The sequence below is a fragment of the Clarias gariepinus genome, chromosome 4 (genome assembly GCF_024256425.1).
Source record: "Clarias gariepinus isolate MV-2021 ecotype Netherlands chromosome 4, CGAR_prim_01v2, whole genome shotgun sequence".
Taxonomy (NCBI): domain Eukaryota; kingdom Metazoa; phylum Chordata; class Actinopteri; order Siluriformes; family Clariidae; genus Clarias; species Clarias gariepinus.
This window is the reverse complement of record NC_071103.1, coordinates 6,079,585-6,103,400: the sequence shown is the minus strand read 5'-3', so window position 1 is coordinate 6,103,400 and position 23,816 is coordinate 6,079,585. Positions and strand designations below refer to the sequence as shown.

Sequence of the window (23,816 nt, the reverse complement as noted above, 5' to 3'; positions counted from 1 at the left end):
ATTAATATGTGTCGGCTGGAACCAGGTTATTATACAGTATAACCCTGACTGATGCAGTAAGTAGCTTCTCATTTCTTAAACAACCACATCAAAAGAAATAACCTCTGGTCATGGCAAAAATGAAATTATGAATTATTGTCCCGCATCACGCAAAGAAAACAAGTAAGGAGATTGTTAAACCTACTAAAATTGGGTTACGCATTATTGAAACCTGGAGGGATTGTGGTGAACCATCATCTTTAAGGAAAAAATGTGGTCAGAAGAATATCCTGGATTAGGCAGATGGAAGATCACGTAAATACAGCTAGTTTTGGAGTGAAATTAAGAGTTATTCCAATGCATACAATGTGAAGAGGGACTGGGAATAAACTGCTGTGTAGCCTTAAGAAATTCACTTATTATTAGTGAGGCTAATCAGGACAAAAGGCTTCAATTTGCTAATGAAAATAAGGAATGGACTGTGGAGCATTGGAAAAATGTCATGTGGTCTGATGAGTCCAGATGTACCTTGCTCCAGAGTGATACGTGCATCGGGGTAAGAAGAGAGGCGGATGAAGTGATACTGTACATACTGTACCTGTGTGGGCAGTGTTATCTGGGGTTGCTTAAGCTGGTCAGGACTAGATTCAGCGACTTTATGTGCCCAAAAAATGCCAAAAGTCAGCTGACGACCTGAATATACTGAATGACCAGATGGATTATTTTTCTTCCCTAATGGAGCCACAGCCAGGATCCATAAAACCTAAATTGTGAAAGAACGGTTCAGCGAGAATGAGATCATTTTCACACATGGATTGGCCGCCACATAGTCCAGACCTTAACCCCACTGTGAATATTTGGAGTGTTCTGGAGAATCCTTTACGCAATGATCCAACTCTCCCATCATAATTACAAGATCTAGAGAAATATGCAATATGCAAATGTGCAAATCTTTTTGGCTGAGTGTATTATGTATTTTGGAAATGCTTTGTGAATTAGTTGGTAATATCCGTTTGTAATAATTGTATATGTAGTCTTCTGTTTGTTGTAGCATATCCACTTCAGGTTATAGTGGTTATAGTGGCGCTCACCATGGTTATAAAGAGTAATGACCACTCATTAAATGCAGTTCAGGACGGCACGGTGGTGTAGTGGTTAGCACTGTTGTCTTGCACCTCCAGGGTCCGGGTTCGATTCCTGGCCACGCTCCATTCCAGTCTCGGTGTTTGCATGTTTTCCACAATCCAGAGACCTGCAGAGTAGGCGTTCTCAAATTGTCGGTAGTGTGTGAATGAGTGTGTGAGTGTATGTGTGTGTGCCCTGCAAAGGATTGGCACCCTGTACCTCGTCTCGTGCCCTAAGCCTCTTGCGGTAGACTCCAGGCCCCCGCAACCCTGAATACAGGATAAAGCGGATATAAACGATGGGTGAGTGAGTGAGTGAATGCAGTTCAGTTCAATTGACCATTCAGTGTAAACTCCAGGCTGTATATGTGCCGGTATACAACACACTTGCATGTGGGCTTCATTTTGAGAAACCATGCACGTTTCACACTCCAAGTCCCTGTTACCAAGCAGCCCCAAAAATAAAACTCCCAATTAGCAGCTTCCAAAATGCAGGTTTATTTAAGACTTGTTAGGTTAGAAGAGATCAAAGAGATCGATACGAACCAGAACATCTTACACAACTTTACATAAGGCTTAGCTTGGTTCAGCTCAAAGGCTGCAGTGCAGGATTTAATAAATAAATAAATAAATAAATAAAAAGTCTTCTCCCTTCTGAGAAGAGTTAGAAATAGAAAATGGCGCAGGCGACTAAAAATAGCGGCGCTCTGTTTGAGGCTCTGGCATGAAGCGTGCAGTGTCACACTAGTGTACGTACTGTATCGGTAATATATCGGTAACCAGTTGGGGTATTTCATTTAATATACTGTATCATCATGAGGTTGGAGTTAATAGTATTATACTCATGATTGAGTTTGACGCAGGCTGTTATCGTCTGTACGTTTTACAATTTGCACTCGTATGCTAGCTTCTGTGCATAAATCCAGAACTGGAACGTTCTATAATGTAAGGTGACTGTAATCTTACTTCAGTAGCAGCACCTGGCAAGGAAAAACTCCCTGAGAAATCATTTGGAATAGAGGTTTGCTGTATAATATCCAAGTAAAGTTATTCACTATATAATAAATAAGACTTGGGTTAAGTTTTAATTAAGGTTATGAGAAAAAGGTTTAAAAAAGTAAAGCGATTTAAGTCATGATAGTGGTCAAAAACGTAATCACAAAATTTATTATGTTGCATTCTAACCATGACAACAATCAGAAATAACAATTTAGGCTCTATTTCATTTTTTTTTTTTCTAATTTTCCTCCTAATTTAGTCGTGACCAATTCCTCCCCGTCACTAGGGGGCTCCCACATTAAGGCTACTACTACCACTCAGCCGGGAGGGCCGAAGACTATCACGTGTTTCCTCCGAACCGCGTGACGTCAGCCGACCGCATCTTTTCGAGCTGCTTGCTCACGCACCATTAGGGGCGGAGTAACACACTCGGAGGAAAGCGCTAGCCGCTCCTTCTGTGTGCGCGAGCTCACAGGTGCCCCTGATTGGCTGTAGAGCCGTAATTAATGTGGGAGCGCAAGTACCTCTCATCCCTCCCCCCTGAGAGAGCTCGGCCAATCAGCTTTTTCTGTGCCTCCGGCTGTGAGAGGAAAACAGCATCACCTGGGGTTCGAACCAGCGATCTCCGGATGATAGGGCGAGTGCTTTACCACTGCGCCACTCGGAGGCCTAATTCAGCCTCTATTCTAAAGATTTCAGAAATATTTCAACATTTTCACTCCCTCATCATTTTTTTCCAGACACCCTCTCTGTGTCTAGTAATGATGGTGGAATATCAGGCAGCGCCACCCTGCAGCCAGGCCACCTGCACGGCTCACCAGGCGGCAAGCGTCCAGGAAATACCCTGCGCAAGTGGCTGACGAGCCCAGTGCGGCGCCTGAGCAGCGGTAAAGCAGACGGACATGCCAAGAAGCTCGCGCACAAGCACAAGAAGCACCGCAAGAGCGGCGAATCACAGAGGGACTCCGACGATAACGCAGCGACGCCACAAGACGAGACTGTCGAGGAGGTGAAAAATGGTTTTGTGTATACAGTACATGATGCATGATGAATAACCCTGTGATACAGATATTCTACAACAAGGAATATTAAGCGGGATTCATTTTGCTTCCCCATGTATCACCACAGAGAATGAGGTATGAAGGCCTGAGCAGCGGCACACTTTCCAAATCATCCTCTTCGGGCATGCAGAGCTGCGGAGAGGAAGAGGGTGAGGAGGGCGCTGATGCCGTGCCCCTGCCTCCACCTATGGCCATCCAGCAGCACAGCCTCCTTCAGCAGGACTCACAGGATGAAAAGGTAGCAGTCCATCCTTCCATATATATCAAGATCATCATAAAGAAATCTGAATGAGGTAAAGTAGGTTTATTGTGGATGTAGGATAGTGGTTGCTAAAAATTATGTTTCTTTGACTCTTGAATCTAATACTGCTGACTTTTTTCTCTTGTTCCTTAATGTCGTTTTACCCCCCGACCCACCCACCTTCAGCATTATGTTGATTTTTGCACCGTGTCCGTTTTGTCCCAGTTCCCATACCTCTCCATGTAGCTTCTTTTTCTGATAAAGTTCTTCTTTTTCTTCTTAAATTCCTACAATTTCCTTCTTTTAATTTAAATCCCGACTTTTTTAATTATATATTTGAATACTCCATCACTCCTTGACTCAAGTTTTGATCAATCAGACCTGGTCCCAGCTAAAACTAAACCTTAGTATGTAGTGCCCAGAATGCCCTTTTCCCTTCAATGGAGTATTCTAGAGTACATACCACCTCATGCACCAATAAGTCATTTGTGCAACAAGTACTCTTAGTTCCATGAACCGAAAACCCTTTTCTGAACCAAGCTCCACCCCTAGCCTTGTAATTGACACCCTTTTGGCTAGAAAATCCTGGGAGCCGCCACAGCCTGTACTTTATTTCGACAGGATCCTTGAACTGCAACGGTGAGAATTTGTTCAAGTATGCGTTTGAGAACTGCAGAGAATTACAAGCTGCATAACTTGGGAAAGTTTTCAGTTAGTGAGCATGTGGCCAGTAATTAAGGCCGGGTGTTTTGCTGCCTTGTAAGGTTAGTTTCAGGTGTTTCAGCAGAAGCATGTTAGCCATCACTTTCCCTGGTTTGTAGCTGTCACATAACAAAGGAATGAGAATTAGCAAATAATCTCACAACAGTTGTTCCTGGGAAAGGATCAGGATCCACGACAACCTTCCGTAATAAGGAATCAATGATTCTTTTTGTCTTTAATGGTAGATAGAACAAACTCCCACGTCAATCTGTCAAGATAGGAAGTGGTTCTCCACCAGAAATGTGGTGTACCAGATGCTGAAAACTTGATCGAGACAATATTTTATAGCAACATTTGCTAATTAGTCCTTGGCAGGGCAAGAAAATAATCCAGTGCTTGAAATGTGTCAAGTGCAGAAACTTATAGTCACTTCTATACCCTCAGGCTTCTCGTCTCTCTGGGCGGCCCAGCAGTTCAGAAACCCCCAGTGCTGCTGAACTTGTCAGTGCCATTGAGGAACTCGTCAAGAGCAAGATGGTATTTTGTGGTCCTGTTTGCTCACTGTTGTTTTATCTATAGCTCTAGATAAACATACCTTACCCTTACCGTTCTTTAACCTCAATTCTATTTTTTATGCTTTTCAGAGTCTAGATGATCGGCCAAGATCCCTTTCAGTCGAGAACGTTGACAGCAACAGTCCCTCCTGTAACCCCTCAGATAACTCGCTGCTCTCTTCTTCTTCACCTGCTGAGGAGATGGATGAACGCAAGACAGACATCCTCAAAAAGCGCCAGTAAGCACCTACCTGCCAGGCTTGTTCATTTGAGGTAAAGTCAGAAGCCCAAGGAGTTGGAGCTCAACCTGATCAGAATCTACTGTAGGATGAACCTTAATGAGTAATGACTAACCCATGAGTTCCTAATGCAGAACAACAAACACTTTAACAATTAAAGTAAAATTTGTTGGAGCTGGATCAGGTCTCCAACCCAGAGTATTTTGTTTCTGCACTAAGGGAACTTGGTTCATTTTGGGATAGTTCTGTATGTTTATGTGTCTCTGCTAAATACCTCTCTTGGCCAGCAAGACTGTGGCTTTTTTCCCTTTGGTTTAATGTATTGGTTAAAATACAGCAAGCTTGCTACAAAATTGTTGGTTTGTGGCCCAAATACGTTTCCTGGCTAGCTTCTTCAATCATGATTTTGCTTAATTTTCAGACGTTCTTTTCTAACCTTGCCGCCATCTTTTTGCAGCTATGTACTTTTGGAGCTGGTGGAAACCGAGCGTGATTATGTCAGGGACCTGGGTGCAGTGGTGGAGGTAAGAATGAGGTCAAACCACAGGATTGTGCTGTCTAGAACTAACTTTAGAGGTCATCTGGTGCCTGTTAGAACTGGAACAGTATAGAAAGCTGTGTGTAGCAGGATGCATATAATTATACAGTAAGCTGTTTGGATGACTCATTCTTTTCAAGCCTCGCGGACACGTTTGTCGTTTGAGAATATGAATGTCACTGTATCGCTCTCACACAGCCGTTCACATCTTCAAGCGCAATGTGGAGGCTTGGAACAGGAAGTGAACTGGTGGATGTGGGTGGTTCCACCTCCTCAGATTGTACCATCACATGTTTGACGTCCATGCCATTGTCTCCCTGGTAACGACGTCCTTGGACTCTCCGTGTCTTTGTAGGGCTACATGAGCCGGATGAAGGAGGAGGGGGTTCCGGATGACATGAAGGGCAAAGACAAGATAGTGTTCGGAAACATTCACCAGATCTATGACTGGCACAAAGAGTAGGTGGTCCAAGAACAGTGAAGGGGTTTTCCCTTCACCTGTTTTACATGTTTTACAATGTGCATGGAAGAAATCCTCAGCGGAAGCTGAAATAATAGACACTGCACATCCTAGTCGCCATGACTACAGTGGAAACAGCACATGCTTTTATTTTTTAGGTAAACTATACAGAGTCAAAATATTAAACTATGATGGGGCTGCATCTACAGAATGTCACATAATGATTGGTTAAATTGGAGATGTTTGTTTTTGGGGCCAAATTTTGTTCATACACTCCAAGTGAACATTTTAGCTATGTTGATTAAAAACTGACGTGGGTCTACGTTTCATGCCACGGTATTAACATAATGTAATTTTTCTCTACACTATTATGACACGTCAGGTACTAAACTATGCAGCCCCTCGCAGGAATTTAACCTAAAATATTCCATAATAGCTATCTTTTATATTGATAAGCATTGCCAAAACGTAATAATGTAGGTTAGACCCTAATCAGATATTAATTTTGGCCCAATTTTTGCTCTTTTCCTCAATTTTTACATTCTAATGATGTTAAATATAACCACACTTATGTTTGGACTATAGTAAGAACATACTTCCAAACTAAATTTTATTATTAGTATACTGTAAAGATATATTTTTTGAAATATATTATATATTTATCTGTAGTAATTAACGCCTAGTTTGAATTTTCAGCAAGTCTTAACGCAATTTGGCCTTGTATTTTAAAATCTGATTGGTTTGGTGAAAAAAAGTAAACTGCATGATGTAGCTACATGATTTGGTTCAAAATATAAAAACCTAGTGAGGCTGCATGATTTGCCCCAATCTATGTAGCATATCAAGTCTTAACTGGAAATATGGTTTGGCCCAAAATTTCAAACCCAATGAGGATATATTTACATTTACGCATTTGGCAGACGCTCTTATCCAGAGCGACTTTTTTTTATCTCATTCCACATCTGAGCAGTTAAGGGTTAAGGGCCTTGCTCAAGGGCCCAACAGTGGCAACTTGGTGGTTGGTCCAATGCCTTAACCACTAAGCTACCCCTGGCCCAAATATATATGATTTGGCCCAACGTATTGGGAACTTAATGAAACTACAGGATTTGGCCCAAAATTTGTAAAATTTGGGATATCAAGTCTTAACAGAGCCTGGCTCAAAAATTGGGCCACATCAGTTTATCAAATAGAGACTCACCCTCGCACGGTGGTGTAGTTGTGTGTGTGTGTGTGTGTGTGTCTGAAATCATCCTACAAACCTAAAAAAGATGCTTCACATGCTCACCTGATCACAGTGGTACAGTAAACAGTACACGTGCGCACGGATGTTGATCCCACAAATTACCCACAAATCCACAGTGCGCGAGAGAGAGAATAACCAGCACTATATATATAGTATATGGCTATATTTATATCCCTATATAGGTTTATGATGTTTTAAGGTTGTTTAGGTCGAAATGTTTATGTAGTCTTAAGCACACCTTTAATCTCCATGTTTGTTACTTTTATTTTTCAATAGCTTCTTTCTGGCAGAGCTGGAAAAGTGCCTGGACGATCCGAATAGGCTAGCACCCTTGTTCATCAAACAGGTACGTACTGATCCCACTTGGCTTTTGCAGTCTAGTGGGTGGGACATGTTTTGGTCATAAGATCATACAAACCCTTACAACGTATTACTAGAAATGTAAGATTAGTGGTGGTGTTGCTGCCTGATTGAATTGTTTCTTTGTACAGGAACGCCGGCTTCACATGTACATCGTCTACTGCCAGAACAAGCCCAAATCTGAGCACATTGTCTCCGAGTATATAGACACATACTTTGAAGTAAGAACAAAAGCTAAGCCAATAAATTATTTAATCATGATTAGCCACATCAGCATTTTGGTTGATTATTTTTTTTTTTATGTTTTTTTATGTTTTTTTTTTTTATATTTTTTTCCTTTGCAGGATCTAAAGCAGCGCTTGGGCCACAGGCTCCAGATCACAGACCTGCTTATCAAACCTGTGCAGAGGATCATGAAGTACCAGCTCCTACTAAAGGTAAGGAGCGTCGATCTGACTCGTACACTCTTATTGCGGTGCCAGGGATGAAATATAGTTATCTCTTTTAACACCGTTATGGAATGACTGACTGAACTTAGTCTATAACCACAAATATTTAAATAATTAAACTGAATTTGTGACTAATTGCTGTTTTTTTTTAAAAAATGCTAAATTATGATATTTTTATAATTATATAACATTATGGATTTAAACACTAACTTGCACAGTAAGATAATACAGTACCGGGAACAATTAATTTGCCATTATTAATTTACTGTGTTGGTGCAGTGAGATGAAACGTCCGGTTTATTTCTGCTCATTTTCTGTTCCAGGATTTCCTAAAGTTTTCCAAAAAGGTTGGCGTTGACTCAGCAGAATTAGAGGTAAATACACAAGTATGGTATTAATTGATATTTTTTGCCACCCAGGCTGCCTCACTGGTCATTCCAACACACAAGTTCCTTTCCTTATATAGTTCTATTAAAAGCTACATTTCTGCCATTTTTGCAGAAAGCAGTGGAGGTCATGTGTGTTGTGCCGAAACGTTGTAACGACATGATGAACGTGGGACGTCTCCAGGGCTTTGATGTAAGACTTGCTCACCATACGGATGGGTTTTTTAGAAACTTCTTCCCTAGCAGTATAAATTGGATGAGGCACAGGGACAAAGATCCTGGATTATTTAAATATTTTCCTCTGTGTGTTCAGGGCAAAATTGTAGCTCAGGGCCGGCTCCTCCTGCAAGACACATTCATGGTTTCGGATCAAGACTCCAGCCTACTCTCTCGGGCGAGGGAAAGGCGCGTCTTCCTCTTCGAGCAGATCGTCATCTTCAGTGAACCACTGGATAAGAAGAAGGGCTTCTCTACTCCAGGCTATCTGTTCAAGAACAGCATCAAGGTAAGAGTGGTGTTGTTTTATTTACTGATTGGTGTCAACACTGTAAACAAGTATAATGTAGAATGTTTAGATGTTTCATTTTTCAGTAAGATTTAAAACTGAAATCTGCTCACCTGAAATTTTAGTGACACCTGGTCCACACCTTCTTTTGTGTGCTAGGTCAGTTGGTTAAGCCTGGAAGAGAGCACAGACAGCGACCCCTGTAGGTTCATTCTCACATCGAGGTCATCCACAGGGGGCACTGAGCGCTTTGTCCTCCACGCCTCAAGCCCAGCTGTCTGTCATTTATGGGTACAGCAGATCAGCAGCATCCTGGAGAACCAGAGGAATTTCCTCAATGGTAATACATTTCTGTATAAGCGTGGTGCTTCATTATTCAATAGCTCGATACAGCAAATGACGTTCTACTAATACTGTCGCATACTTCATGTGTTATTTCAGATATGTTAGTTAAAATCGTTAACTCTATCCCGCAGCACTAACGTCTCCCATCGAGTACCAGCGGAACCATGTGGGCGCGAGCACTTCCACCAGCGTCCCCGTCAGCTCCCGAAGTCGTGGATCCAGAATTCCCCAACCCATGCAGCCCCACCCCCCATCAGCCTCAGGTACGTTTCCTGAGACGTTCAAGACACGCCCGCTCGACCTCCCCTTGAACGAGCAGCGTGAGGAGACTTGTTCGGTCTCTCGAGCTGCGGTGTCCCCAATGTCCCTCACTTTGTCCAGACCTCGATCAGGGCTCCCTTCACCACTAGTCTCACCTTCAACAAACTTCCCCAGTTCAGGCCAGTCTGGCAACAAAGCCTCGTCGTCCTCTATTTGGGCTTCAGATCAGAACCTGAAGCGCAAGGAACCAGACCGTGTCAGCACGTGCTCCTCGGCCAGCGAGCACAGCAACGGGGTAAGGACCGGACTTTCTCCTATCCAGGGCTTAATACCGGCTTTTTACTAACTTTTTGACTGGATGGGTTTCGAAACCAGCTGGAGCTTGTCTAACTGGAAATAGCTCCACTTCTTCAATGTGTCCTTCAGTGTCCTCTGCTCTTCATTCTTCTGCCATAGAAAGAGCTCAGTCTGAGAAAGCAATCTAACCCATACTAACATTTGTTTATTTGGCTGTTTCTAATCAGTCTGCTGCAGTAAACTTGGAAAGTTGTGAGATGGCGCAAAGAAGAAGATGCTGTTAGACTGATGCTGCTTAACGAGGCCGAGCTTCCTGACTCGACTGACGCCTTGCTTTCGTGCCACTAAACACTTTCTCCATTCTTCTGCATTACACACTTACAACTTGTCAGAGGTTCTGGCAAGTGCTTACTTAAACAGGGCGACTACTACTACATGCTTTGCCTAACAACAATAGTACAATTTACAATAACTCCATAAAAAGAGAAACATTTTAGGGGTGATTCCACAATTCTGGTGCCATTGCAAACTTAAAATCTGGTAAATATTGTTGATAGTTTGCACAGTTTATTTGTTGACAAGGTAACAAGGTTGAGGCTTGTAGCATAGAAACAGCGAATACTCAAAATTATGAGCAACCATGTTTACACCATGGGGTATTATTAACTTCAGATCGTTTTTTACATGAATAATGAACACTTTCAGTCAATACATTTTGGTAAAAGCCTGTCCGTTGGACGGTCAAGGTGTCCTTACAATCATTCCGTCTCACAATTATCGCTAAGGATAAAGAAACCTGAACTTTCTTCTTCCCATGAGAGAAAGAATATGACAGGATTAAATGGATTTAAAAAAAATAATCTATAAGAGACAACTTTAGAGATTATAAGTTATGTGTGTTTAAAATCAGTAAGATAAAAAAAAAAAAAGAAATGGCACCCCAGTCGTGGAATCAGCCTTAGCTTCAAATAATTCCTACATCATTTCCTCTTTAGCACAAATGTATTAAAACAGCGTTAGACTCGTTTGGTGTCAAAAGGCTGTATTTTTACATCAGATTTAAATAATTTAAAGGAAGCTTAGTGCCATAACTTTAGCATTTACTGTAAAGACAACGTTAATAAATGATAGATGACAAACGAGGCCCTGTTGTTATATCAGTTATAGCATTTGTATACAAATTATTTGCATATAATGTAACATGTTGTTATGTATTGTGTTATAATGTTTATCCTACTTCTGTGCAGTCCCAGTTTGACTTGAACCCATTATACAAAGCTTTTCTCAGTGTTTAAACAGAACGTAACTGTACCGTGCACAGGCTTAAGTTGATTCTCCAATTCAGATCATAAAAATTACATTTGTGTAGGCCAAGGTTGCCAGATTTCTTATGATTCAGTGTGTTCAGGATAGGATTCCAATAAGGGTTAAAGTTTTTCTTAGCTATAAAATATAGTACGATGTCACATTAAAGCAAGATGATCTAAACAAATATATTAAAAAGACTCACAACATTCAACATATCAAAATGATACTTAATAGGAGTCTCGAACACAGCTTCAGGCACCAAACATGTCTGCTGTTAGACTACATAGATTGAGTCACGGAAACATTGTATGGATTTATCCTAATTCATCCATAATTTATTTAAAATACATGCCCTTAACGGTGTTTCAATTCTAATTCTATTCCTGCTTGTGTATACCGTGCCGTCAGAGTGAAAGCAGCAGCAGCAGCAGTAGCGGCGTGTCCACCATGCTAGTGACGCAGGACTACGTGGCTTTAAAAGAGGATGAGATCAGCGTGCATCAGGGCGAGGCCGTGCAGATCCTGGCTTCCAACCAGCAGAGCATGTTCCTGGTGTTTCGAGCTCCCACAGAACAGGGCCCGGCAGCCGAGGGCTGGATCCCCGCTCACGTGTTGGGCCACACCTCCATCCGTGCCCCCGACTACGCCAACAGCAACCTCAAGTATGGAAAAAAACGGCTGATTATTAACTGTAATTTTAATTAGTTAAAACTTTTAAACCAAAGGCTTATAAAGCCCGGAGACGCACTTACGCATTTGTAGAGCTGTCCAGCTTCTTGTTCTTTTGAATTCTTGAGCAATTGGTGCAATACTGCCACCTCCTGGACAGTAGTGTTGAGCAGGAGATTGTCAGGAAACAAACAAAATCGATTTGTTCCAGACATGACGTTAAAATAAAAACTCAACAACGCAAGCTAGATATTTTCAAAAAAATTTTATCTTTTAATATGAAAAAAATATGCTTAAGACAAATACATTATTTTATTCATAATCCCTTTGCTTGTCAATACACTTTGTCCGTTTGTCAACAAGCTTTCGTATTCCCATATCAATAAAAAAAGTTTAAGGCTGAGATGTGAGCTACGAATGCGCAGCTGTCTTCAGTTCTTCATCAAAAGTGAACCTTTATCCTTGTAGCGCTCCTTTCCGGCGACCAAACAGGTGAAAGCTTGACGGAGGGAGATTTGTGCCCGTATTTACTAAGCATCTCAGAACAACTTGTAGGAATCGGGCTCAAAGTTCATATACAGTGGGACATTAGATTATGAGCATAATTCAGGCTCGAAAGCAGGCTCGTATTCCAAAACACTCGTAAACCAAATTGACTTTCCCATAAGAAGCAATGGAAACTCAAATTATTCATTCCACAGCCCAAAAAAATAAGACAAAATATTAAGTAAAAATAAAACAAATTAGCCTGCACTTTACCTTTAAAAAAAAAAAGTACAAATAAATTCTGACAGATAAGTGTTTTCGTTTGTGCGTGCATGTGAATGTGTGTATAAAGTAAAGTAAGCAGCCCCTCCCCCTCTCCCCTTTTCATCTTACACAGTTACCCTTCTTCCACTTATTTCACACACTCGCGCACCCACAACGGAAACACTGTTTTATCGGAAAAGAAATCTCTTAACAAGAAGCACATGCGTGAATACATAATACTCGGGACTCATAAAGCAAGAATTGTTTGTTTTCTAAATCAAAATGTATTAAAAATCTTTGCTTGTCTTACGGAATACTCGCAAACCGCGTTACTCGCAATCCGAGGTTTTACTGTAGGACTGAAAATATTACTACTATACCTCAGAGAAGGACATAAAATTTATTATTAAAGCTTCCTATTTTTTAATTCAGCTCAATTAAATTTTATTTGTTTAGCACTTTTAACAACTGACTATCTCGCAAAGCAGCTTTACACAATCTAAAGAATTATTTAAGTTTGTAAGAAATGTGAATATGTATAAATCAAAATGAATTCTTATTTTTGGCGAGGAGTAGGACTGCGCCAAGGAAAGCATGTGATGTTACTTTTTACGACACTGAGAGCTGCAAAGCAGTCTGTACGTTATAGTGGGTGTTGTAGTTTTGACAGGTTTTTGTTGTTTTAAATGGTGTAAAAGCGAGATGGTGAAATCAGCGGCAGTTGTGTGAAAGCTTTATGCACACAAACAAACCTATAGATGTTAGAAAGAGGATGAATGTTTAGCTGGTGGGGGAGAAAGTAAAATGTAAAGAAAAAATTGTAAGTAAAATTCTGTTCTACGTTTACATCTAAAGATAAAAAGTGAACTGAGGAAATTCGTAAAGCACCAGTGCCACCTGTCAGTTTGCCGCACATACCCCTGAGCAGTGAGAAACACGGGGATACACTCTGTTAATGAAGTGATGAAGTGCTGCATCGCATTTATGTCCAAACGTGTCTTTTATGTGCTCTGTGACACTTAGTGTTACTAAAACGTCTCTGCTCTGTGCGCATCTCTGCCTGAATGCCATTTCCTTAATACTCCTAACCAGCTCGCATACAATGGAAGTGATTTTCTGATTTTTGATAAATAGCTTTTAATCATACTCCTGACAATAAGACCATAACGGCATCTTTCTGAGAATTTTTGCCCATTTAGGAGCGATTTTCTACTCTTTAGACGTATTAGTAAATACAGGCCCTGGACTATAGGAAGAAGGCTTTAAGATCTTAAAAGAAAGTTGTGGGAAGTCTTTTTACTCATATCGCAGTTACAAATGAACTGATGTAACACGTTCACACCTGCTGGAGAGACAGTAGTCTTGAATGGATGAAACTTTGTACAGTATATGTGTGATGCATAGAATTTTTCTTTACCTTCCAATCAACTGGTCGCAATAAGACATCGGTAGATCATTATTTCAGGTTTAAAGCACTTTAAATTAGTGTTAAAACAGCCTCATTTAAAAAAATGTGCAATTTAAAGAACAATTTTTTTTGCATAGTTGTTTATCTCCTGCTTTCTCATGTCCGATCCAGGAAGTCATCATCATGGCACACAGCACTGCGCATTCGCCGCAAATCAGAAAAGAGAGAAAAAGAGGGAAGGAAAGAGTGCCGGCAGGAGAATAAGGTTTCCGTAATGGTATTTATCTTCCATCTTTTATTAAATTAGATATTTAATTGTTTTAGGACCCTGATGTAAGCTAGGCTGCGCATCACAGCTGTATACGGTAGCTGTATGAATATACACCGTTAATTACAAAAAAAAAAATCATTTATTTATTTCTTTGGGCATACAAAGTAATTTAATTACATTAGGACAGGATTTTAGGGACTGTTGGACTTTTTACTCCTTGTCACACACTCTGTTCTGTGTGATATTAAAATTCAGGGCACATAAGACTGTGTGAACTGTTTTACACATTACACCTGTTTTCACACCTTTATTCCCCCTCCATGTTTCAGCTTCTAAATCCGAACTACATCTACGACGGTAGGTCTGACATATAAAACACTAAGCATTCATCATTGTTATTACTGTTTTATTGTTTCTTTTTTTTTCATTTTTCTAATAATAATAATAATAATTATTATTATTATTATTATCTCGTGTCTCAGTTCCGCCAGAGTTTCTGGTGCCTCTGAGCGATTTGGTCTGTGAAAGTGGAGAGAGGGTGACCTTGCGCTGTAAGGTCGGAGGTCAGCCAAGAGCCTCAGTCTCCTGGAGAGGACCAGATCAGAGCACACTGAGCGACGGAGGACGATACTCTCTGACGCACAGGTACACATACTGACACACAAATCAAGACCTTAACTCATGCAGTGACTGATTTAGTACAAGAAATATATATATATATATATATATATATATATATATATATTTTATCTTATTAGGCTTGTCATCTGTTTATTCCTGCTAAATGTTAAAAAAAGCATGTATTTTTTGTAATTACAGACCTTTACCACTAGATGTCATCAGAGGTTCATTTATTGCGGGTCCCAAATAGAGTAGTGTGTTGTCTTTAGTATTTTTCTTTATTATTTTTTATCTCCTAACCTGTAAGGTTCTGTTTCCCAAAATCTGAACAAGCTAATAGGTGGCTTTTAAGCATCAGGCATTTCTTGGACCACTGGATGTTCTTATTAATAAAACATGATCTGTGTTAGCACTGCACGCTTCATACTCACACTCGGATCATCTTCTATCATGATCCGCGGTCCAGTGAGATCCAGTGCCAAATAAATGCAATTTCTGCCAAGCACTTAAATAAAATTGCCATTGGTGGTTCAATGGTCGGTTCGTTCGGACAGCCTGGGTCCGATTCCCACCCAGTGCCCGAACCTCAGCCAGTGGATGCAGTGCTGGTCCCAAGCCTGGCTGAAATGGGAGGGTTGTGTCAGGAAGTGCTTCCAGTGTTAAACCTGTGCCAAGTTGTTTTGCGGATCAGATGGTCTGCTGTGGCGACCCCTCGATGGGAACAGTCGAAAAACAAACATACAATTATTTTAAACAGTGTTCGTGTTACGATTCACGTGTTGCGTTACTTCCCTACTCTGTGGATCATCTGGTCACGTAGTTACCGCGTTTCTATTCCATGTCTGTTTTTAATGCTGAAGAAGGAATTAAAGGAGCACCAGACAGCATGAATCACTCAACCCCAAAAGATGAAGTACAATAAATCCTGCTGTTCACATGATATTATTTTTATAGCGTATCTTTTTTCAGTTCCCCTTCTGTGTGTCCTCACAGCGAGACGGGCGAGGTGACTCTGCGCATTTCACCCGTGACTGTAGAGGACGGTGGGACCTACACCTGCACCGCTGCTAACGACGTCGGGATGGTCACTTCGTCCGCCGGGCTCAGGGTGCAAGGTGGGTGTCGGGCCGACTCTCAGCATAAAAACACACACCCCGCATTTTCGCCTGTCATGTCGCAGGTAACCATGGTAACTGTGCCGACAATATAAGAAATATTTGCAAGCATTTTGGCCTGCTTATTGCCATGGTTACTTTTTTTTTTTTTATATTCAACAAAAGCTGACGAATATAGAAGTTGTGTACTTGCTAAAAGTTTTGGCACCCATATATACCAAATAAAATGCTTGCTTGGGCCCAGTGTTTGACATGTTTTGTAAAAAAGGCGTTCACATTTACACAAGGTTAACTCCATAATAATAACACTAGTAATCACACTACATCTGTGCCATCAAGATCAAGGGTTCTTGCAAGGCTACTTCACCTAGTTACTGGTGATTTTGCTATAATTACCTGCACACAACAGTGTGTTTTTCACACTTACAAAGGGTGTAAGTGTAAAAAAGTTAAGAATAGCACAATAACAGCAGTGATCAGATACCGACGCTGCTGAGGTCTGAAGAATTTGATTTAAACAAAGCGTGATCAGTAATTTCACATTGATCTTGGGGACTTATTGCTTATTGATCATCTTGTATAAGACCACTGGCATCAGAAAAGTGAAAAGTTTTGTCACAGGATGAAGGTAACCAGAAGTCAGAAGGCCTGCAGATGGGGGTGATGCTTCCTCTTCGCGCGGTATGGCAGGAAAAATAGAAAGCGTACCCAAATGTGTCTTACCTTGATGTGTGTTAAACAGGAAGTTATGAAAATATATGCCAAAAAATGTATCCCGGTTCTGAGTTTGGTTTCACATCGCTTTTTGACATTTAAGTCATGGAAAGCCTAAAAAAACCGCAAGTCTGGTTATAGAACATGTTAACCACAGAGGAAGCAGAGGGAAGAAGAAAAAGGTTTCTGTTGAATTCAGTTAAACATTTTATTCAAGATCATGATCAGTAATGTAAAATAAACGATACTGTCTAATTTACTCCTGAAACCTTCCCCAGCACATGATTTTATTTATTTCTTCATTTATTTTCAAACTTACTTATATATTTATTTTGTGCAACATTTGGTTTTTAAGCTATCTTTTTGAAGTTGAATATACTGAATATATATGAATATATACGGGACCTTACTTCCGAAGGCACTGCCCTTTTAAAATTTTATATAGTCTTATAAATTCATATACAGTACACACAGTCAAAGCATGAAGTTGCACCACTGAGGGTCAAGCACTGCCAGTAGGGTTGAGGTTCAGTCATGCCTAACGGCTAACTGTTTCTTTGCACAGGTACCTATGGTGATGGAGTTATCTGGAAGGAGAATTTCGAGTCGCTCTACACTGAAGTGATGGAGCTTGGGAGGTGAGGTGAATCCTTTTTGATGTGTATACATGCAATTTGTTGTTACCAGCCAGAAGTGCATGTTGATTAAAGGTCCCGTATTTTACTGTTTCTTTAACGAATTGACACAGTTTCTCAGAGTTCCCCCAAACTGTGTGTGTGTGTCTATCTATCTAGCAACCTTTGCAGTCCAAACAGGGACCAGTTGAGTTAATGGTGACCGTTGTATTTACTCCCATTTGACCGTGACTGTGATCGTGGTGCGCCCTCCAACATGACCATGATGGGCCCTTCGGTCAACGTTCACACGCACATTCTGTGTGTGTTATTGCTCAGCTGAAATACCTCACAGATAATGCATTTAAAAAAAGATTAAGAAAAAACTTAAGCTCCTTGTTTACCTCCTCTTCCGAATGCACCGTTTCAGTGTTTATGTAAATGAGCTACCACTTCAATTCAATTCAATTTGATTTGTATAGCGCTTTTAACGATTTACATCATCACAAAGCAGCTTTACACAATCAAAAGAATTAAGTTTGTATGAAATGTGAATGTGTATGAATCAAAATGATATGATTGTCCCTGATGAGCAAGCCGAGGACGACGGCGACAGTGGCAAGGAAAAACTCCCTGAGATGGTAAAAGGAAGAGACCTTGAGAGGAACCAGACTCAAACAGGGAACCCATCCTCATCTGGGTGAAAACAGAGAGCAGGAATTGATGTCCATAATAATATGCGAGACTGGAAGTTTAATATAAGAGGAGATGTGTAAGATTAAAGTCCAGTTTGTTCCTGGAGGCTCAGGTAGACTGTGAAAAATTTCAGTCCTGAACTATTGAGCGACTGAAGTCACAGGTCCTCAAAGAACAGCAGTCTGCATCAGTCGAGGACAGGACCACCTTCATGGAAAAGTGGAACCAACCCCAGTCACCACACGCATTCCAGGCAGACCACACGGGGGCATCCATGTGATGAGATCTCCAACCAGAAGCAGGACTCCAGGATGAGTTAGACAGGTCCAGAGGGCAGAGGGGGTCTGGATCACTGGCAGCTCAGGAGCGACATGTATAGCTCGACAGAGAGATAGGTAGAGGAAAAAGGAGAGAGGGAGAGAGAGATGGAGGAGAGAGCAGAAGAGGAGAGAGCAAAGAGATGGAGAAATAACAGTTAGGTATGGTCACAGTCGAACAATGTAAAAAGTAAATGTATATTTAGTGCAGAGTGCAAGCAGAGACTCCAGCAGGACTAACTATAACAGCATAACTAAAAAGGGAGAGCCAGAAGGAAACACAAACATGAGAGCTTCCTGAGATGTAAAGCGACCAATCACCTCACCGTCAACAAACCTGAGTGATTAATGAGACCACTGTGATCACTTCACAGACACACCCCTTCAAAATACTAAGTAGAGCTGAGCAAGAAGGCAGGGAAGTTTAAGAAATTTAAAAAATGCATTATCTAAAGTGATTTTTGCCTAAAAAGCGCCGCCCTCAAGGCAAAAGGGCAAAAACGAAAATATATACAATTTTGCTTATTTTAAAGATAAAGTCCTCTTCCGCGTCTATTAATCAACTATCAACTTTTTTGTTACTGTTACCTACAGAGGCAGGTTCTCGGTGGCTAAATGGTGCGAGCAACAAGGTTCCCGGCGCTCAGTGGTGGCGAAGCTGGTGAACAAAAAGCTGATGCGTCGTGAGCAGGTGATGAGGGAGTTAAATGTGCTTCGCTGCCTGCAGCATCCTAACGTGGTGGGCTTGCTCGATACTTTCGAAAGCAACACCAGCTACGTGCTCGTGCTGGAAATGTAAGCACCCCAGATCGATTGGGTTTGGCATTAATGTAGTTAATCGTTTTTGTCTCAGTGAGGAAGGCCATAGTGGATACAGTAGATAAATGCAGAAAACGGAAATGTAATGTTTATCATTATTTTTTGTTCTGCAGGGCCGATCAGGGTCGCCTCCTCGACTACATTGTGAGCTGGGGGAACCTGACTGAGGAAAAGGTGGCGCTCTATCTGCGGGACATATTAGAAGCTTTACATTACCTACATACCTGCAGAATCGCTCATCTCGACCTGAAGGTGAGGACCTGATACGCTTCTTTTACGATATTTACAGTATAAGTTATAGCAATTAAATGTCCTTAGGGTTGTAAAATTCCATATTCAAGAGGGGTTACCTTATAAAACACCATCTGGGATGCATTTTTCAAGTTTTTGACCCAACAGCCCTGTGTCTTTCCCATGTTGTGATAACTAACCATCTGTACATCGTGCAGACCTGCTGGCACAAAACAGTCATGTAATATCCTTTCTGTTTTTTCTTTCTTCCACAGCCTGAGAATGTAGTGGTGGAGCAGGCATCTGCTCATTCCATTGTCAAGCTGACGGACTTCGGCGATGCCATGATTCTTTCCTCTTCCCCATACATCCACCCTCTAGTGGGCAGCCCTGAGTTCTGCGCACCTGAAGTGGTGCTGGGCGAGCCAGTGTCTTTGACTTCTGATCTCTGGAGCCTGGGTGTTCTGGCGTACGTGTTGCTCAGTGGCGCCTCTCCCTTCTTAGATGAGAGCGCCGAGGAGACGTGCCTCAACATCTGCCGTCTGGACTTCAGCTTTCCCGAAGACTATTTTGGAGGTGTGAGCAGGGCAGCACGCGATTTTGTGTGTTTACTGTTACACCCCGAAGCGGTCAGGCGACCCTCGGCTCAGGCCTGCCTGCAGGGGGAACCTTGGCTCTTTCCCCGTGCTGCCTCCGGTTTGGTCCGTCTGGACACGGCGCGACTTGTGGCCTTCATTGAGAGGCGCAAGCACCAGAGCGACTTGAGGCCAATGGATAACCTGAGGACATTTTTAAGGAGTCGGCTGCTGGGTAAAGCGTGATAGAGCATGCAGGTTTCTCTCTAAAGACTTGATCTTCTTGTGTAGAGCGATGAAATGCTGTTACGGCAACTGGGTTTCTCAGACTGATGGAAAGGAGCCTAAGGCAAGAAGCAAGCCGGGGGCTTGCAAACACCCTTCACGGTGGAATAATCAAAGGAGCAAGACATAACTCTGAGAGTTCAGTCTGCATGAGCCAGCGATTAAGCTCCAGCAATCATCTCATCGGATCGAAAGTCCAAAGTTGGAGGTCTGATGGAGGAACTCGGATGTCCAGCAACCACCTCATGCTCTGTCAGAACCATCACAGATGTTACCGAGTTGATTCCAGCAAACACAGTGTTGCCTTGAGATCGGAGACTTCTGACATTATGGGGGGAAAATTCCAAAAAAGCTCAAAAGGAAGAATGTGAGCAAAATCTCTCTCTCTTTTTTTTTTTAAAGCCACGTTCCACACTAAAATGGCACGTTGTTTGTACGCTGCTGCTGCTGATAAAACCCGAACGACTACTTCTCACCCCTTAAAACCCCTTGGAACTTGGAATTTGGAAAACAAACCCAAATTCACATCAGCCTCATTATACATCATATCCTCTTTGTACAGAAAATGCACAGAAGCACAAGCGAGACTTTTTGTTGTTGTTGTTGCTGTCGTTTTTTGCGATTTTTCTTCTATGAGCCAGTAAAGGGCAAGCCTTTTGTTTCTGACAGTATTTTGAATCAGGTTGTTGCAGTACTGTACAGCTGTATTCAGGAAAGCATTTTGTATAAAATATGTATAGAAACACAGCAAAGGAGATCTTTGGAGTTTTTGAAAACAAAAAAAAAAACATACAAGACTATATAAAGCGAAAGAAATTAAACTGGTTCAACAGTGACTTCCTGTTCATCTCAAAAATGTTGTAGCTACGGAATCCTAAAGCACATCGAACAAGGATTATTTTTCTTTTTCTTTCGGAAATACTGCATGTCACAGCAACAAATCTGTACTTTTCTTTTTAAATTTCTATGACTGTCTATCAAACTGTTCGCGTCGGACATTTCAGCATGGTTTCTACCGTGCCTCGTTGATGACTTTTCAGCAATTTCACGTATCAACTCGTACGGTACGTCGCTGCCTAGCCGCGTCAGGTCGTATACCTGTGTTGCATTTTGGATCGCTGTACAGTATCCGAAGTTTGCCGTCTTCTCTACTTCTATTTAAAAGTTGCTTAAAAACAGAATCATGTTGATAAACATGCAAACCTTACAGTTATCAATTATGTTTGAGTTTTTTGGGGCTCCAACCAGCGAATTGCTAAATACTTCAACAGAAAAATACTTCCTTGAGCGGTTTAGTATCGAGTCTGACTGCTTTTCATTTTCATTTTTGTCATTTACTTTGACTTTTTGGAGAGAATTTGAACTTGACAAGACAGTGTTTATTTGATTTTTTATTTTTATTTTTTAAAGAAAGGAAATGAAGCATTCGATTTGATTTCAGATGTTTTCGCATTGACTGAAGCACACCTTTGACTTCCAACGTACCCAGTGTTAATGTGCACTCGTATTTTGGTGGAACTGTCTATGTTGGGGATTTTTTTTTCCGCAGCTATTTACGATAATTGGTGTAAAACCTGCTGACTTTAATTATGTGTATAAGCCACTATAACTTAATTTCAGATGTGCTCGTGGCAGTTTCTTGCTAAGTTCCCTGTGTTCAGTATTATTTTGTGAAAGCTAAGCGGTTTTTAATGTGTCGCACTTGCTTTATGTTTGAATGTTACGAATTCTCATTGTTCTTATGCCAAAGTTAACCTTTTACACACCTACAGTACACATGGTTTCACCGTAATGATAAACTATAACGATGACGATGCAGGCATTTATGTAGATTAATCTTTATTTATTGTCTTGTTGTGTATTTTGTAAAGTGCTAAGATGATTAAAGTAGTGCTACATCTTACAATCATTTCAACTCATCCTCAGAAACATTTTAATAGTTGACCTTTGTATAAAACATTAAGATGTATATTTGCATGGATAAAGGACGTCCACCTTTCTACTTCAAGACTGTAAAACCCGTCAGGGCTGATCTGTAATTATGGTTGTTTTAGTGTTGTTCAGTTGCTGTTCTAAGTCGGGTTCGTCGTGAATTTTTAAGCTGTGCCAGTAAGCATGGGTCAACACAAGGTCTTTTTTTCTTTTTTTTTTCCTTTTTCTTTTTTGTTGTTGTTGTTGGTTGTGTTTTTTTCTAATTTATTTCATCATTGTGTATAGCTGTACAGTTTCGAACGACTGTAAAAGACCCACGTAGCTAAGTCATGTTTTATACATGCGGTTAATATTCCATTTCAGATGCTTTTGGCTCTTATGTTTGTGTGTAAATTTTTATGTACATAAACCATACCTTTGCACATTCTGTGCTTGTATATATTTTATTGAGAATAACAAGATAAAAAAAAATATTGGTAATTTTGGTCTCTTGTTTTCTTTTTATCTTGAAGTCCAGGTTTGAAGGATGTTTCCAACAATGAAAATGACTAATACGGCCTTCTTGCTATTGCTTTTGCTTTTTCAATGTACCAATTTTGAGTTTTCCAAAGTTTAGTTTCTTTTTTTTTTTTTTTACCTGGAATAGATGGATGGATGTTTGCATGATGGATAGATAGAGATTTATAAATGGAAAGAAACCCCACCTACCTTTTTATAACCTTAAAAACAACTTGTAGGGGGAAAAATATATTTACAGTGCTAAAAAAGTTCTGACCTTTATTATCAGTCACAGTCTTATCACCTGAGGGAAAAATAAAACTGATAACCATCCATGCTAACTTTGATGTAGTGAGACCTACAGTGCCTCGCAAAAGTATGCATAATAGTTTGGCACAACTGCAAACCTACCAAGACATGGTCGTCCACCTAAAAAAACTGACAGTTTGCAGGTTGAGACCATCCATGTGGCCTTCTTCTGGCTTCCATTAAACAATTAACTTTTCGCTTAATTTCTTCTCGCCACAAAGGCCTAATGTGTGGAGTGCACCGACAAATAGTTGTCCCTTGTGCTCCGAGCGTCCCACAAGAGGGTGCTGTTGCTCCAGTTTACCAAGCTACAAAAACAAAAGTAAGAAGAAAAAAAAAGAAGTACGAGTCCCTTAAAGTGTTTAGTCACAGTCTTACAAACATTACAGAATTACAGTCTTATAAATTCTGAAATGGTACATTTTATTATTTTAGTTAATTTGTATACGTAGTTAGGTGTGTTTTATTACTTTAACCAGTCAAATAAGGAAAAAGTAAATGTGTTCAACTGAATACCTCCTAATCGATAGTGTATGTATTGTTAAACTTTTTTCCCGTCAGATTATAAGGCGAGTAGCTACTCAAAGTTAATTAATTTTATTTCTAAATATGGATTTTAGTATATTACTATACTATAGTACTATAGATTAATATAGATATAGATTCATAGCTACAAAATTAAAAACTTAAATGAGCACATTGTTCAACACTTGGAGTTGATGTTTTGTATATTTCTCAGGCCTCCTTTCAAATCTGTGCTGAGGCACCTTCATGCAGTGAGCAACCTGCCCAGGATGAGTAACGAGGTGTAAAAGGTGTGAAAAATGCACGCTGTCGGTTCATCTGCAGATCTGGAGATAAGGCCTGAAAATAACAGATCTGATCTTATCTGCACCTTATAGGAAAGTGTGTGTATTACAAAAGGCGAACACTTGCAA

At 40.7% G+C, this 23,816-nt stretch overlaps 1 protein-coding gene across 2 annotated transcripts in view; it reads left to right on the top strand.

Annotated features, from left to right (window-relative positions):
• Nucleotides 1–22,542, top strand: part of triob (trio Rho guanine nucleotide exchange factor b) — a 115,897-nt gene extending 93,355 nt beyond the window's left edge. For both annotated transcript variants that reach the window (XM_053493967.1, XM_053493968.1), the window contains 23 exons: nt 2,843–3,111; nt 3,231–3,401; nt 4,551–4,643; nt 4,751–4,899; nt 5,357–5,423; nt 5,793–5,896; nt 7,420–7,489; nt 7,635–7,724; nt 7,848–7,940; nt 8,276–8,326; nt 8,454–8,531; nt 8,652–8,843; nt 9,003–9,183; nt 9,320–9,744; nt 11,463–11,716; nt 14,053–14,158; nt 14,482–14,509; nt 14,635–14,797; nt 15,767–15,888; nt 17,168–17,240; nt 18,824–19,024; nt 19,162–19,300; nt 19,555–22,542. In XM_053493967.1, coding sequence (XP_053349942.1) covers nt 2,843–3,111; nt 3,231–3,401; nt 4,551–4,643; nt 4,751–4,899; nt 5,357–5,423; nt 5,793–5,896; nt 7,420–7,489; nt 7,635–7,724; nt 7,848–7,940; nt 8,276–8,326; nt 8,454–8,531; nt 8,652–8,843; nt 9,003–9,183; nt 9,320–9,744; nt 11,463–11,716; nt 14,053–14,158; nt 14,482–14,509; nt 14,635–14,797; nt 15,767–15,888; nt 17,168–17,240; nt 18,824–19,024; nt 19,162–19,300; nt 19,555–20,100 — 3,665 coding nt within the window. In that variant the 3' untranslated portion in view covers nt 20,101–22,542. The remainder of the gene's footprint in view (nt 1–2,842; nt 3,112–3,230; nt 3,402–4,550; nt 4,644–4,750; nt 4,900–5,356; nt 5,424–5,792; nt 5,897–7,419; nt 7,490–7,634; nt 7,725–7,847; nt 7,941–8,275; nt 8,327–8,453; nt 8,532–8,651; nt 8,844–9,002; nt 9,184–9,319; nt 9,745–11,462; nt 11,717–14,052; nt 14,159–14,481; nt 14,510–14,634; nt 14,798–15,766; nt 15,889–17,167; nt 17,241–18,823; nt 19,025–19,161; nt 19,301–19,554) is intronic.
• Nucleotides 22,543–23,816: the final 1,274 nt, after the last annotated feature.